At 43.0% G+C, this 17,433-nt stretch overlaps 1 protein-coding gene across 1 annotated transcript in view; it reads left to right on the forward strand.

Moving 5' to 3' along the window:
* ostf1 (osteoclast stimulating factor 1) overlaps positions 1–17,433 on the forward strand; it is a 91,773-nt gene that overhangs the window by 39,697 nt on the left and 34,643 nt on the right. The window contains exon 2 of the mRNA XM_067983095.1: positions 3,626–3,672. Coding sequence (XP_067839196.1) covers positions 3,626–3,672 — 47 coding nt within the window. The remainder of the gene's footprint in view (positions 1–3,625; positions 3,673–17,433) is intronic.

Here is a 17,433-nt window from a genome sequence, read left to right on the forward strand (position 1 = left end):
TACCATTATCCTTCAACATTGATGGAAATGCTCCTGTTCCTTCCCACCCTTGTGCTTAATGAGCAAAATATTTCTAAGTGTAAGTACACCTTGCCACATATGGTTGGAGATTTGATTAGAATGTAAGAAATAGGAGCAGGAGTAGGCCATATAAGAAATTGGAGCAGGAGTAGGCCAATCGGCCCCTCGAGCCTGCTCCGCCATTCAATAAGATCATGGCTGATCTGATCCTAACCTCAAATCTAAAGAATACAAGAAGTAGGAGCAGGACCCGGCCACTCAGCCCCTGGGCCCGCTCCGCCACCCACAGGGCCTTGACCGATCCGAACTCAGCTTCATGTCCAATTTCCTGCCTGCTCCCCGTAACCCCTAATTCCCTTTACTTCTAGGAAACTGTCGATTTCTGTTTTAAATTTATTTAATGATGTAGCTTCCACAGCTTCCTGGGGCAGCAAATTCTACAGACCTACTACCCTCTGAGTGAAGAAGTTTCTCCTCATCTCAGTTTTGAAAGAGCAGCCCCTTATTCTAAGATTATGCCCCCTAGTTCTAGTTTCACCCATCCTTGGGAACATCCTTACCGCATCCACCCGATCAAGCCCCTTCACAATCTTATATGTTTCAATAAGATCGCCTCTCATTCTTCTGAACTCCAATGAGTAGAGTCCCAATCTGCTCAACCTCTCCTCATATGTCCGCCCCCTCATCCCCGGGATTAACCGAGTGAACCTTCTTTGTACTGCCTCGAGAGCAAGTATGTCTTTTCTTAAGTATGGAGACCAAAACTGTATGCAGTATTCCAGGTGCGGTCTCACCAATACCTTATATAACTGCAGCAATACCTCCCTGTTTTTATATTCTATCCCCCTAGCAATAAAAGCCAACATTCCGTTGGCTTTCTTGATCACCTGCTGCACCTGCATACCAACTTTTTGATTTTCTTGCACTAGGACCCCCAGATCCCTTTGTACGACTCGAGCCTGCTCCGCCATTCAATTAGATCATGGCTGATCTTCGACCTCAACTCCACTCTTCTGCCTGATCCCCATATCCCTTAGAGTCCAAAAATCTATTGATTTCAGCCACGAATATACTCAATGACTGAGCATTTATAGCCCTCCGGGGTAGAGAATTCCAAAGATTCACAGCCCTCTCTGAGGGAAGAAATTTTTTTTTTTATTCGTTCATGGGATGTGGACGTCGCTGGTGAGGCCAGCATTTATTGCCCATCCTTAATTGCCCTTGGTGGTGGTGAGCCGCCAACTTGAACTGCTGCAGTCCGTGTGGTGAAGGTTCTCCCACAGTGCTGTTAGGAAGTGAGTTCCAGGATTTTGACCCAGCGAAGATGAAGGAACGGCAATATATTTCCAAGTCGGGATGGTGTGTGACTTGGAGGGGAACGTGCAGGTGGTGTTGTTCGTGTGTGCCTGCTGCCCTTGTCCTTCTAGGTGGTAGAGGTCACGGGTTTGGGAGGTGCTGTCGAAGAAGCCTTGGCGAGTTGCTGCAGTGCATCCTGTGGATGGTACACACTGCAGCCACAGTGCGCCGGTGGTGAAGGGCATGAATGCTTAGGGTGGTGGATGGGGTGCCATTCAAGTGGGCTGCTTTGTCCTGGGTGATGTCGAGCTTGTGTGTTGTTGGAGCTGCACACATCCAGGCAAGTTGAGAGTATTCCATCACACTCCTGACTTGTGCTTGTAGATGGTGGAAAGGCTTTGGGGATTAAGGAGGTGAATCACTCGCCACAGAATACCCAGCCTCTGACCCGATCTTATAGCCACAGTATTTATATGGCTGGTCCAGTTAAGTTTCTGGTCAGTGGTGACCCCCAGGATGTTGATGGTGGGAGATTCGGTGATGGTAATGCCATTGAATGTCAAGGGGAGGTGGTTAGACTCTCTCTTGTTTGAGATGGTCATTGCCTGGCACTTATCTGGCGCGAATGTTACTTGCCACTTATCAGCCCAGGCCTGGATGTTGTCCCGGTCTTGCTGCATGCGGGCACGGACTGCTTCATTGTCTGAGGGGTTGCAAATGGAACTGAACACTGTGCAATCATCAGCGAACATCCCCATTTCTGACCTTATGATGGAGGGAAGGTCATTGATTCAGCAGCTGAAAATGGTTGGGCCTAGGACAGTGCTCTGAGGAACTCCTGCAGCAATGTCCTGTGGCTGAGATGATTGGCCTCCAACAAGCACTACCATCTTCCTTTGTGCTAGGTACGACTCCAGCCACTGGAGAGTTTGCCCCCTGACTCCCGTTGACTTCAATTTTACTAGGGCTCCTTGGTGCCACACTCGGACAAACGCTGCCTTGATGTCAAGGGCAGTCACTCTCACCTCACCTCTGGAATTCAGCTCTTTTGTCCATGTTTGGACCAAGGCTGTAATGGGGTCTGGAGCCGAGTGGTCCTGGCGGAACCCAAACTGAGCATCGGTGAGCAGTTATTGGTGAGTAAGTGCCACTTGATAGCACTGTCACGACACCTTCCATCACTTTGCTGATGATTGAGAGTAGACTGATGGGGCGGTAATTGACTGGATTGGATTTGTCCTGCTTTTTGTGGACAGGACATACCTTGGCAAGTTTCCACATTGTCGGGTAGATGTCAATGTTGTAGCTGTACTGGAACTACAATTGCTCCTCATCTCAGTCCTAAATGGCTGACCCCTTATCCTGAGACTATGCCCCCTGGTTCTAGAATCTCCAGCAGGGGAAACAGCCTCTCAGCATCTACCCTGTCAAGCCCCCTCAGAATCTTATATGTTTCAATGAGACCACGTCTCATTCTCCAAAATCTAGAGAATAAAGGCCCATTTTACTCAATCTCTCCTCATAGAACAACCCTCTGTCATCCCAGGAATCAATCGAGTGAACCTTTGTTGCACCACCTCTAAAGCAAGAGCATCCTTCGTTAGGTAAGGAGACCAAAACTGTACACCATTAGGGACACCATTATCTTCGTGCTTCTGACAGGTTTAGGAATGTGTCATTTTGATACTTTGCCTGTTGTCATCCTTACTTAACCCAATTGCATACAGATGCCATTGCCATTGTCTGCTGTCTAAATCAGATAATGCTTCACATCCGAATGAGGTGCTGAGTGTTGCAGCAGATTTACGTTTGCTGTGTTCAGATTTTCAGACTGTAATTTGTTTGCAATATAAGTCCACCGGCATAGCATTTTTCAGAAAGTCTGTACAGAATGCCAGTCATGAAGCTTTACATGCTTCTCCTACCTGTAGAACTTTCTTTGCCATTCATGGTCATTATTGGAGCCAGGGTCAGATTTATGAGGTGTATGTCCCTGATACAGCTGCTTTTGGTAGTACGCTTCTGTTGTGCTATCCAATGTGTGAACAAAGTTAGATTATCAAGATTAAGAAGTGTCATTGGTCATTAAGTGAAAGAGAGCTTTTTGTTGCCGATTCTGTAAAACCTTTAGTTCTTAGAAATCCTACATGAAAAGTAGTCATGCATAACTGGATCTTAGAACAAAAATTATATGGTAGGACAAGTTTTAAGCTGGGAACAGTAGAGGGTTTTATTTGGATAAAATGTCATTTTTTAAAAAATGATGGATAAGTATAGTAGTCACCATTTTATCTTTTATCTTTTTCAGGCCAGGTGAAAGTTTACAGAGCTCAGTTTGCATTTGAACCCAGAACAGTAAGTACTTTTTATGCTGAAAATAATTGCTGATTTGTTTGTTGTGCAGCACAGATCAAAGAAGATTTGAAATTTAAATGTAATTGTTTTGTTGCAAGGCATGCAGTCTCATGCACTGTTAATAGCAAAACACAAATCCCAGCAACTCTGTGGTTACAAGGGTCCTTAAACACTTTTTAAAATATGTAATTTAGTTTCATAGTTGTCATACTGCACAACACTGAATAGTAAATTTAGAGAGGGTGTATGGTACAGACTAAACCAAGAGGAGATCAGGGGGTGGGGACAGAGAAACAAACGTTAAAAAAAAGAAAGCCTCAGTTGAAACTACTAAATACATTCATTATTCTATTTATGGCATGAACGAAGATAAGTTGTTTTTCTGTGCGACTGGAAATTGTATATAAAAGAAGCCAATATTTGTTTATTGATGGTTATGTTCTAGACATTGTCATATTCTGGAATAAAGCTTTTGGGGGGTGGGGGGTCCTAAATCTAAACAAAGGACACTACGAAGGTATGAGGAGTGATTCGGCTATGATAGCTTGAGAAACTTCATTAAAAGGCATGACGGTGGATAGGCAATGGCTAACATTTAAGGAACGAATGCATGAATTGCAACAGTTGTACATTCCTTTCTGGCACAAAAACACAAAAGGAAAAACGGCCCAACCATGGCTAACAAAAGAAATTAAGGATAGAATTAGATCCAAAGAGGAGTCATATAAAGTTGCCAGAAAAAGTAGCAAGCCTGAGGATTGGGAGCAGTATAGAATTCAGCAAAAAAGGAACAAGAGATTGATTAAGAGGGGAGTATGAGAGTAAACTTGCAAGGAACATAAAAGTGGACTGTAAAAGCTTCTACAAGTATGTAAAAAGAAAAAGATTAGTGAAGACAAATGTAGGTCCCTTACAGTCAGAAACTGGAGAATTCATAATGGGGAACGGGGAAATGGCAGAGCAATTAAACAAATACTTTGGTACTGTCTTCACAGAAGAGGACACAAATAATTTCCCAGAAATGCTAGGGAACCAAGGGACGAGTGAGAAGGAGGAATTAAAGGAAATTTCGTATTAGTAAAAAAAATAGTGCTGGAGAAATTAATGGAACTGAAAGCCGATAAATCCCAAGGGCCTGATAATCTGCATGACTGAGTACTAAAAGAGGTAGCCATGGAAATAGTGGATGCATTAATTGTCATCTTCCAAAATTCTATAGATTATGGATCAGTTCCTGCAGATTGGAGGGTGGCAAATGTAACCCCACTATTTACAAAAGGAGGGAGAGACAAAACAGGGAACTACAGACTAGTTAGCCTAACATCAGTAGTAGGGAAAATGCTAGAGTCTATTATAAAGGATGTGATAACAGGACACTTAGAAAATATCAACAGGATTAGACAAAGTCAACATGGATTTATGAAAGGAAAATCATGTTTGACAAACCTACTGGAGTTTTTTGAGGATGCAACTGGCAGAATAGATAAGGGAGAACCAGTGGCTTTTTAAAAATTTATTCATTCATTGGATGTGGACGTCGCTGGCGAGGCCAGCATTTATTGACCATCCCTAATTGCCCTCGAGAAGGTGGTGGTGAGCCACCTTCTTGAACCGCTGCAGTCCGTGTGGTGAAGGTTCTCCCACAGTGGTATTGGGAAGGGAGTTCCAGGATTTTGACCCAGCGACGATGAAGGAACGGCGATATATTTCCAAGGCGGGATGGTGTGTGACTTGGAGGGGAACGTGCAGGTGGTGTTGTTGCCATGTGCCTGCTGCCCTTGTCCTTTTAAGTGGTAGAGGTCGCGGGTTTGGGAAGTTCTGTCGAAGAAGCCTTGGTGAGTTGCTGCAGTGCATCCTATGGATGGTACTCAATGCAGCCACTGTGCGCCGGTGGTGAAGGGAATGAATGTTTAGAGTGGTGGATGGGGTGCCAATCAAACGGGCTGGTTTGTCCTGGATGGTGTTGAGCTTCTTGACTATTGTTGGAGCTGCACTCATCCAGGCAAGTGGAGAGTATTCCATCACACTCCTGACTTGTGCCTTGTAGATGGTGGAAAGGCTTTGGGGAGTCAGGAGGTTAGCCACTCACTGCAGAATACCCAGCATCTGACCTGCTCTTGTAGCCACAGTATTTATGTGGCTGGTCCAGTTAAGTTTCTGGTCAATGGTGACCCCCAGGATGTTGATGATGGGGGATTCAGCGATGGTAATGCCGTTGAACGTCAAGGGGAGGTGGTTGGACTCTTTCTTGTTGGAGATGGTCATTGCCTGGCACTTGTCTGGCGCGAATGTTACTTGCCACTTATCAGCCCAAGCCTGGATGTTGTCCAGGTCTTGCTGCTTGCGGGCACAGACTGCTTCATTATCTGAGGGGTTGTAAATGGAACTGAACACTGTGCAATCATCAGCGAACGTCCCCATTTCTGACCTTATGATGGAGGGAAGATCATTGATGAAGCAGCTGAAGATGGTTGGGCCTAGGACACTGCTCTGAAGAACTCCTGCAGCAATGTCCTGGGGCTGAGATGATTGGCCTCCAACAAGCACTACCATTTTCCTTCGTGCTAGGTATGACTACAGCCACTGGAGAGTTTTCCCCCTGATTCCCATTGACTTCAATTTTTCTAGTGCTTCTTGGTGCCATACTCGGTCAAATGCTGCCTTGATGTCAAGGGCAGTCACTCTCACCTCACCTCTGGAATTCAGCTCTTTAGTCCATGTTTGGACCAAGGCTGTAATGGGGTCTGGAGCCGAGTGGTCCTGGCGGAACCCAAACTGAGTATCGGTGAGCAGGTTATTGGTGAGTAAGTGCCGCTTGATAGCACTGTTGACGACAGTTTCCATCACTTTGCTGATGATTGAGAGTAGACTGATGGGGCGGTAATTGGCCGGATTGGATTTGTCCTGCTTTTTATGGACAGGACATACCTGGGCAATTTTCCACATTGTTGGGTAGATGCCAGTGTTGTAGCTGTACTGGAACAGTTTGGCTAGAGGCGCGGCTAGTTCTGGAGCACAAGTCTGCAGCACTACAGCCAGGATGCTGTCGGGGCCCATAGCCTTTGCTGTATCCAGTGCATTCAGCCATTTCTTGATATCGCGTGGAGTGAATCAAATTGGCTGAAGACTGGCTTCTGTGATGGTGGGGATATCGGGACAAGGCCGAGATGGATCATCCACTCGGCACTTCTGGCTGAAGATGGCTGCAAACGCTTCAGCCTTATCTTTTGCACTCACATGCTGGACTCCGCCATCATTGAGGATGGGGATATTTACAGAGCGTCCTCCTCCCGTTAGTTGTTTAATTGTCCACCACCATTCACGACTGGATGTGGCAGGACTGCAGAGCTTTGATCTGATCCGTTGGTTGTGGAATCGCTTAGCTCTGTCTATGGCATGTTGCTTTCGCTGTTTAGCATACATGTAGTTCTGAGTTGTAGCTTCACCAGGTTGGCACCTCATTTTTAGGTACACCTGGTGCTGCTCCTGGCATGCTCTTCTGCACTCCTCATTGAGCCAGGGTTGATCCCCTGGCTTGTTGGTAATGGTAGAGTGAGGAATATGCTGGGCCATGAGGTTACAGATTGTGCTGGAATACAATTCTGCTGCTGCTGATGGCCCACAGCGCCTCATGGATGCCCAATTTTGAACTGTTCTAGAACTGTTCTGAATCTATCCCATTTAGCACGGTGATAGTGCCACACAACACGTTGGTGGTATCCTCAGTGCGAAGACGGGACTTCATCTCCACGAGGACTGTGCGGTGGTCACTCCTACCTATACTATCATGGAGAGATGCATCAGGTAGATTGATGAGGACGAGGTCAAGTAGGTTTTTCCCTCGTGTTGGTTCGCTCACCACCTGCCGCAGGCCCAGTCTGGCAGCTATGTCCTTCAGGACTCGGCCAGCTCGGTCAGTATTGGTGCTACCGAGCCACTCTTGGTGATGGACAATGGTGATGTGGTGTATTTGGATTTTCAGAAGGCCTTTGATAAAGTCCCACATAAGAAGTTAGTGTGCAAAATTAAAGCACATGTGATTGGGCGTAATATACTAGCATGGATTGAAAATTGGTTAACAGACAGGAAACAGAGAGTAGGAATAAATGGGTCTTTTTCAGGAAGGCAGGCGGTGACTAATGTGGTTCCGCAGGGATCGTTGCTTGGGCCCCAGTTATTCACAATATATAGCAATGATTTGGATGAGGGAACCAAATGTAATATTTCCAAGTTTGCTGACAACACAAAACTAGGTGGAATTGTGAGTTGTGAGGAGGATGCAAAGAGGCATCAAGGCGAGTTAGACAAGTTGAGCGAGTGGGCAAATACATGGCAGATGCAGTATAATGTGGATAAATGTGAAGTTATCCACTTCGGAAGGAAAAACAAAGGCAGAGTATTATTTAAATGGTGATAGATTGGGGAATGTTGATGTACAAAGGGACCTGAGTGTCCTTGGACACCAGTCACTGAAAACAAACATGCAGGTGCAGCAAGCAGTTAGGAAGGTCAATGGTATGTTGGCCTTCATTGCAAGAGGATTTGAGTACAGGAGCAAGGATGTCTTACTGCAGTTATACAGGGCCTTGGTGAGACCACACCTGGAGTATTGTGTGCAGTTTTGGTCTCCTTACCTAAGAGGATATACTTGCCACAGAGGGAGTGCAACGAAGGTTCACCAGACTGATTCCTGGGATGGCAGGACTGTCGTATGAGGAGAGATTGGGTTGACTCGGCCTATATTCACTCGAGTTTAGAAGAATGAGAAGGGATCGCATTGAAACATATAAAATTCTGACAGGGCTAGACAGACAGGATGCAGGGAGGATGCTTCCCCTGGCTTGGGGATTCAGAACCAGAGGTCACAGTCTCAGGGTATGGGGTAGGACATTTAGGACTGAGATGAGGAGAAATTTCTTCACTCAGAGGGTGGTGAACCTGTGGAATTCTCTACCACAGAAGGCTGTGGAGGCCAAGTCACTGAATATATTTAAGAAGGAGCTAGATGGATTTCTAGACACAAAAGGCATCAAGAGGTATAGGGAGAGAGCGGGAATAAGAACATAAGAACATAAGAACATAAGAAATTGGAGCAGGAGTAGGCCAATCGGCCCCTCGAGCCTGCTCCGCCATTCAATAAGATCATGGCTGATCTGATCCCAACCACAAATCTAAAGAACACAAGAAGTCGGAGCAGGACCCGGCCACATAGCCCCTGGGCCCTCTCCGCCACCCACAGGGCATTGACCGATCCGAACTCAGCTTCATGTCCAATTTCCTGCCCGCTCCCCATAACCCCTAATTCCCTTTACTTCTAGGAAACTGTCTATTTCTGTTTTAAATTTATCTAATGATGTAGCTTCCACAGCTTCCTGGGGCAGCAAATTCCACAGACCTACCACCCTCTGAGTGAAGAAGTTTCTCCTCATCTCAGTTTTGAAAGAGCAGCCCCTTATTCTAAGATTATGCCCCCTAGTTCTAGTTTCACCCATCTTTGGGAACATCCTTACTGCATCCACCCGATCAAGACCCTTCACAATCTTATATGTTTCAATAAGATCGCCTCTCATTCTTCTGAACTCCAATGAGTAGAGTCCCAATCTACTCAACCTCTCCTCATATGTCCGCCCCCTCATCCCCGGGATTAACCGAGTGAACCTTCTTTGTACTGCCTCGAGAGCAAGTATGTCTTTTCTTAAGTATGGAGACCAAAACTGTATGCAGTATTCCAGGTGCGGTCTCACCAATACCTTATATAACTGCAGCAATACCTCCTTGTTTTTATATTCTATCCCCCTAGCAATAAAAGCCAACATTCCGTTGGCTTTCTTGATCACCTGCTGCACCTGCATACCAACTTTTTGATTTTCTTGCACTAGGACCCCCAGATCCCTTTGTACTGCAGTACTTTCCAGTCTCTCGCCATTAAGAAAATAACTTGCTCTCTGATTTTTCCTGCCAAAGTGCATAACCTCACATTTTCCAATATTATATTGCATCTGCCAAATCTCCGCCCACTCACCCAGCCTGTCCATATCCCCTTGCAGGTTTTTTATGTCCTCCTCACTCTCTACTTTCCCTCCCATCTTTGTATCATCTGCAAATTTTGATATGTTGCACTCGGTCCCCTCCTCCAAATCGTTAATATAGATTGTAAAGAGTTGGGGACCCAGCACCGACCCCTGTGGAACACCACTGGTTACTGGTTGCCAGTCCGAAAATGAACCATTTATCCCAACTCTCTGCTTCCTGTTCGATAACCAATCCTCCACCCATGCCAGAATATTACCCCCAATCCCGTGATTTTTTATCTTAAGTAATAATCTTTTATGTGGCACCTTGTCGAATGCCTTCTGGAAGTCTAAATACACTACGTCCACTGGTTCCCCTTTATCCACCCTATACGTTATATCCTCGAAGAACTCAAGCAAATTTGTCAGACATGACTTCCCCTTCATAAAGCCATGCTGACTTTGTCCTATTAAATTATGCTTATCTAAATGTTCCGTTACTGTCTCCTTAATAATAGACTCCAAAATTTTACCCACCACAGATGTTAAGCTAACTGGCCTATAATTTCCAGCCTTCTGCCTACTACCCTTTTTAAATAACGGTGTTACATTAGCAGTTTTCCAATCTGCCGGGACCTCTCCTGAGTCCAGGGAATTTTGGAAAACTATCACCAAAGCATCCACAATCCCTACTGCCACTTCCCTCAAGACCCTAGGATGGAAGCCATCAGGTCCAGGGGATTTATCCGCCTTGAGTCCCATTATTTTACTGAGTACCATCTCCTGAGTGATTTTAATCGTATTTAGCTCCTCCCCGCTGAGAGTCCCCTGTTTGTCCAGTGTTGGGATATTCTTAGTGTCCTCTACTGTAAAGACTGAAACAAAATATTTGTTCAGCATTTTTGCCATCTCCATGTTTCCCACCATTAATTTCCCGGTCTCATCCTCTAAGGGACCTATGTTTGCCTTAGCCACCCTTTTTCTTTTTATATAACTATAGAAACTCTTGCTATCTGTTTTTATATTTTTTGCTAATTTCTTTTCATAATCTAACTTCCCTTTCTTAATCAATCCTTTAGTTACTTTTTGCTGTCTTTTGAAGAATTCCCAATCTTCTATCCTCCCACTAAGTTTGGCTATCTTATATGTCCTTGTTTTTAGTCGAATACTATCCTTGATTTCTTTACTTAGCCACGGATGGCTGTCATTTCTTTTACACCCTTTTTTCCTCAGTGGAATATATTTATTTTGAAAGTTGTAAAATAACTCCCTAAATGAACACCACTGCTCATGTACCGTCTTACCCTTTAATCTATTTTCCCAGTCCACTTTAATCAATTCCGCTCTCATACCATCATAGTCTCCTTTATTCAAGCTCAGTACGCTTGTTTGAGAATCAACCTTCTCACCCTCTAATTGGATATGGAATTCAACCATGTTGTGGTCGCTCGTTCCAAGGGGATCCTTAACTAGGACATTATTAATTAATCCTGACTCATTACACAGGACCAGGTCCAAGGTTGCCTGCCCCCTTGTAGGATCAGTTACATACTGCTCAAGAAATCCATCCCTGATGCACTCAATGAACTCGTCCTCAAGGCTGCTCTGCCCAATTTGATTTGTCCAGTTAATATGATAATTAAAATCCCCCATAATTATGGCTGTTCCCTTATTACATGCCCCGACTATCTCCTGATTAATACTTCTTCCAGCAGAGTTGCAACTATTAGGAGGCCTATATACTACGCCCACTAATGTTTTTTTTCCCTTATTATTCCTTATCTCCACCCAAACTGTTTCATTATCTTGATGCTTTGTCCCAATATCATTTCTCTGTATTACAGTGATTCCTTCCTTTATTAACATAGCCACCCCACCTCCCCTTCCTTCCTGCCTGTCCTTCCTGATTGTTAAATACCCTGGCATATTTAATTCCCAGTCGTTGTCACCCTGCAGCCATGTTTCTGTAATGGCCACAAGATCATACCCATATGTAGTTATTTGTGCCGTTAACGCGTCCATTTTATTACGAATGCTACGTGCATTCAGATAAAGAACTTTCAAATCTGTTTTGTGACGCTTAGTTCCTGCTTTTTCCTTTTTTAACACTTTACCTATTACTCCATACCTTCTGTCCCTTCCTGTTACGCTTTCCTCTCTCTCCCTGCTCAGGTTCCCAACCCCCTGCCACTTTAGTTTAAACCCTCCCCAACAGCACTAGCAAACACTCCTCCTAGGACAGCGGTCCCGGCCCTGCCCAGGTGCAGACCGTCCGGTTTGTACTGGTCAGCCATGATCATATTGAATGGCGGAGCAGGCTCGAAGGGCCGAATGGCCTACTCCTGCTCCTACTTTCTATGCTTCTGGGAGGGGACATGTACATTTTTAGAAATACTGTAATACTATGGAAATCCCTTGACTTTGTTATTTTGGGCTCCTGTACAATACATGCTAATTTAAAGTGAATGAATAGCAAAGTTTAGATTTGAAAAGCAGGGGAAAGGGACTCAGTGGATAGCGCTGAGAGCTGGCACAGGTGCAGTGGGCTGAATGGTGGTCCTCTGTGCTGTAAAATTCTATGATTCTAAATGGTTAGACCAATGTACAAATTTTTAAAGCTGTCAAGCAATAACAACATTGAGTAAAACATTTTTTAGATATTTGGGCCGATGTAGGCTGGAACGCTGACTGGAAACAGCATATTTTTCTGCTATCAACAAAAGCTGAATAATTTTTATTCTTTGCCTACATAATAGTGGCTACACTTCAAAAAAGTAATTCACTGGTTGTAAAGTACTTTTGGACACCTTGAGGACGTGACCATTTGCTATATAAATGCAAATTTGGTTCTTTGTGAAACCTTTTAAATGTGATTTGATTTTTCACAAATGTATACAGTTAGTCATGTAAGATGTAATTATTTCATATTTCACATTTTCTAACAAACTAACATTGTACACTTTCATTCAAACTTAAATATTTATGCTCAAATTATTTCCTCAATTACAATGTGTCATTGTAGTTTAATGGATTTTTTTGGTTAATCCTTATTTAGTCATGCATTGGCAGTCGATGGTTTGACAATAGAGCATTACGGTTTGGATCTTGATGCCTAATCTTTCTTCCTTTCCTATCCTAGTTCCATCTTCTATTTATCTATTATTGACGGTATTAACATCTTTGGGTATACGCAAGATATACACAACTGCAACCATCACTAAAAATGTGTTGATCTCAACTTTAAGCACAAACCTTAATATAGCTATTGTCTCACTCCCTTTAACCCTCCCAAAGTATGTGACCACCCCATTGAAAGAGAAGCAAAAAACTAAAGGGAGTGTTCTTTTAATTTAAAGTAGTCCCCCATTTTGTAGAAGAAAAGAAGGTTGAGAAGAATTTTAAATGGCTAGCCGTTCTTAAAGAAACGCCAGTTTACTTACTGAAATGGGGACTCTCAAGTCAGGCTTCCCTCCTTGCTTAGGCTACTATGATGATGTCACCAATGGGGAGTGCCCTAGGCAGTTCTGTGGGAAATAATGGGCACTATGACCTAAACTAGTTGGAGGGCTCAGTTGGAGTTGTGGGAGTCAGGGGACTCACATTTCAGAATAGAGGTGCAGATTTCCCAGAAAATAATTTTGGTTCCCAGTGTCCAGAAATTCTGAATCAGTGCTTAAACCAATTTGAAATCATGGCCCACACTGGCTCCATTGAAAGTGCTTCCCATCACTGGAGCAAACTAGTGGCAAGGAGACCTACCTCGAGTGTCTTCACATTGATAAAATTGACCTGTTTCTTTTCTTCCGCTCAATGTTTCCTCCTGCCACCCCCACCTCCCATTTTGTGGAAAGTATTCTGTCTTTTCCTTCCCCTGTGACCAAACCAATAGGCAATAATGCAGATCACAAAACCATTAAGGCAAGTATAGTGGCACTTCAGTTAAGTAATGGGGATTACAGTCTAGTCTTAATTCAAAGTTGATTGATTCAAATTATCTGATAATTTAAATTATTTTGACTCTAATTTCCCACATTGCTGTTATGTTGCTTAATCGAATTATTGGACAACTCAAATTTTCATTTTGTTATGCAGTGATGATTTAAGCCAAGTAAATGTTGAATTGCCATTGGTTTTTAAAAAGAATGTTAAGCAATGTGGCTGAAGCAGGAAATGCAAACAACCCAACCAAGATTTTAAAATGTGCTGCCACCATTGTATTGTTTTGTGGGGAGGTTGCTGAAAGCAGGATGTTCCTGTTGCTTCAAGCACTTCCTGTACCAGACAAAACTGATGCAATAAAGGACCCAGAATTAACTAACGTATTTTGAAGTTGATATGAGGAGATGGAATGTTCGGGATCTGCTGTTTGAAGAGGGAGCTGTAAATACAGAGGCTGCGAAAGAGAGCCAGAGTAAGAATCAAACAAGCAAAGTGAAGAGCAGCACGAGAGAGTTAGACAGTAGTATCCAATGATCAGTATATTTCCTGTATGTACAACACACACACACACACACATACACACACACTCCTCTTGGTCGAGGAATGGTGCATTGCATGGTTTGATCAAAAAGGAGAGCTATTTAAAGTTGGTAAAAATGCTATTTTGAAAACATACCAACACAAAATAGTTTTTTTCATACTTGGTTTATTCACACTTGTTTGTGCACAAGAAAAAAGACAAAAATACAGAAAAGTTCCAATCATGACATGTGGTTGCAGGTTTTGGGATATGCCTTGTGCAATGAATAAAGGGCATAGAGATCAGGAGGTATATTTTACACCAGTTGCTAATGTGAGTGTAAATGTTGGTCAGAATAGGGGTGGGGGGGTAAATCCCTATTTTATAACCATCCCAATTGTTTTGCTCTCATTAGTGACAAGAGAAAAATGTCATTAGCTCTTTGGACCACAGCTCAAAGATAAAAGGGGGAAAAAAAACTACAAATAAGACCATTAGACCATAAGACTATAAGAGTTGGGGCAGGAGTAGCCCATTTGGCCCCTCAAGCCTGCTCTGCCATTTAATGAGATCATGGCTGATCTGATTTTTACCTCAACTCCACTTTCCTGCCCTTTCCCCATATCCTTTGACTCCCTTGCTGATCAAAAATTTGTCTAACTCAGTCTTGAATGTATTCAGTGACTCAGCCTCCACTGGAAACAAAATGCTGGAAATACGCAGCAGGTCAATTAACATCTGTGTAGAGAAAAGACAGGTTTGTTTCATTTCAGGTATACATAAAGGCTAAAACAACAATGGCACTCACATAATTGTACAAGCGTCAATAACGAGCTTATTGATGGTAAAATAAGCTAGTGATGGTGTATTGCTGCTCCAGCGCCCAGTGAGTTCCAAAATTGAGCTTATGACATTAACTGCACCATCAACAGCAGGATAAGTATTTCCCCAAGGGCTGGAGGGGAAATCAATGCTGCGATGAACCAGTACAGTACCTGGCTACAAAGCAACATTGCAGAAAAAAGGTATAGAAAAGTTACATTGAGAAAAGTGTGAAGCCTTTAATGCTCATGATTTTACTCATGGTTTCCTAATATAGGAGAAATGATGCATTAAAACATCATGGTTTTAAACAGCAATTCCCATCACTGAAACACCATAAAAGTAGTTAGGGAGGAAGATGGAATTCTAATGCTAACTTGGTTTCTTTTTAGTAAACCCCAAATCATAGATTTTGAAGTCTATGTGGCAGAAATATTTGATAAATGTCATATATTATAGGGTTTGAAGGAGAATCAAGAGGCAGTTTGCAGATCATTGGCTATTGTTATGAAGGAATCATTGGGCACTAGTGAGTTTCCACAGAACTGGAAGCAAATAAACATGGTGCCTATATTTTAAATGGCTGACAAATATAACCCAAACAACTACAGGCCCATTATCCTAACATTAATAACAGGGAAAGTAATGGAAACCATTTTGGGAATGGACTGGAGGTGACTAGAGAAACAGCAAGCGTGGATTTAAAAGGGGAATGTTCTGCCTCACCAACCTCCTTGATTTCTTTGTAGATGATACAGATAAAGTAGATAATAGAATTCCCTGTGATACGGTTTATTTGGTTTTTCAGAATTCTATTGACAAAAAATCCACATGAAAGACAAACTAAGAGCCGAAGGGATCGAGGGTAAAGCATGGTATTGGATAAAAAGTTGCTTTTAAAAATAAGAAACCAAGTTGCTGCCTTTTGGATAAGATGTTAAACTGAGGCCCATCTGCTTGCTAAGGTTGATGTGAAAGATCCCATGGATCTAATTAAAGAGCAGAGAATTCTTCTTGTATCCTGTTCACATTCCTACCTCAACCAGCACCATCAAAAGCATTTATTTGCTGCTTATGGGACTTTGCTGTGTGCAAGCTGGCTACATAAGTGAGTGCATTTCAAAAGCAATTTCTTGGTTGTAAAGCACTTTGGAAGTAATCATTTGCAAAAAATTTTGAATTTTGACATTTTTTGCAGTTAGCTACCAACTCTCCATTTGCTTTTACCTGAGAAAGGCTAGTGGATAGTTCCAAGCCCAATATATTTATTTATTCTGCAGCTAAGAGAAAGTCAGCACATACAACCAGTAATAGCATTGGTGAGGAACTGCTGAACTCTCCATTGGTAAGATATAGTAATGCCCGTCAACCAAACAGATATTCCTCAGTGCACATCTGGTTGTCGTCCTTGTTACAATATCTTTGTGGGTCCCACTGTAGACTTGTTTAGAACAGGCACTTCCTATCCTCATTTTAGTATTGACACAAAGGCACGAAAAGTGACTATTTGGGAAAAATGAGAGGGGGCTGCATGCTTCATATGCCAACAACTTTACACACCTTTCATTGGGCAGAAGACTGAAAAACATGGGAAACAATGATGATATAGATGTAAGAAAACTATTAATTTTCACAGTGGGTTCAAACTAACCAGCCTCAAGTGATACTACAGATCAGGAATTGCCGGGAGAGAATCAAGAAGTAGCGGATATATATAAAAGACTAACAAGAGTCCATGCAAAAGCAACTTCTTCAAAAAATTAATAAATATCTTGTTGGGAACAAGATTGAACATTTTTGAAGATAAGTATAATTAAGATTAATAAGTACTGCATGGGTGCTACTGGGCAGGTAATACATTTATAAAGAGCAGCTGGTTCAGCTTGAATACTGGATGGGTGGAAAATCTGAAATGTCATGTTGTAATTATCCAGAGCTATATTTCAGGAGATTATATAGGTGGGATAGAGTCCAAAATAGGGTGCATAGTAAGCAGTCTGTAGATGGAATAGCCTGTGTTCTTCCTATCCTTTCTTACATTTTTGACTTTAAATGGAAGTGGACTACATTTATTAATATTTAACAGTTACGCCGTACCAGTTAGAATAATACAGAAAGTTTGTTCCGCTAGCTCCCGGTCAATTTGTTTTTTTCTCATCCATAGGCACCTGGGTCTACCACACTCTGGCTCCAACCTTCCCCACCCCCCACTGGATTTGTCTCCAACTGGACTTCATTCTATCACTGCCTCCTAGATTTTAGATTTTGGATGAGTCGATTCATGCAGCTGCCTCTTCTGCTTCCTTCTTTACCACCCCTACCCCCAGTCACCTACTTAATCTACCCAAATCCTCTTCGTTTTACAGTTTCTGTCCCTCCTTTTCCCCCTCCAAACTCACCTGTTCTATTGAGACTCACCTCTTGCTCTTTTGATTGCCCCTCCCTACTCAACTCCCCTTTTTACCTCCC

The sequence above is a fragment of the Heptranchias perlo genome, chromosome 4 (genome assembly GCF_035084215.1).
Source record: "Heptranchias perlo isolate sHepPer1 chromosome 4, sHepPer1.hap1, whole genome shotgun sequence".
NCBI classification, from domain to species: domain Eukaryota; kingdom Metazoa; phylum Chordata; class Chondrichthyes; order Hexanchiformes; family Hexanchidae; genus Heptranchias; species Heptranchias perlo.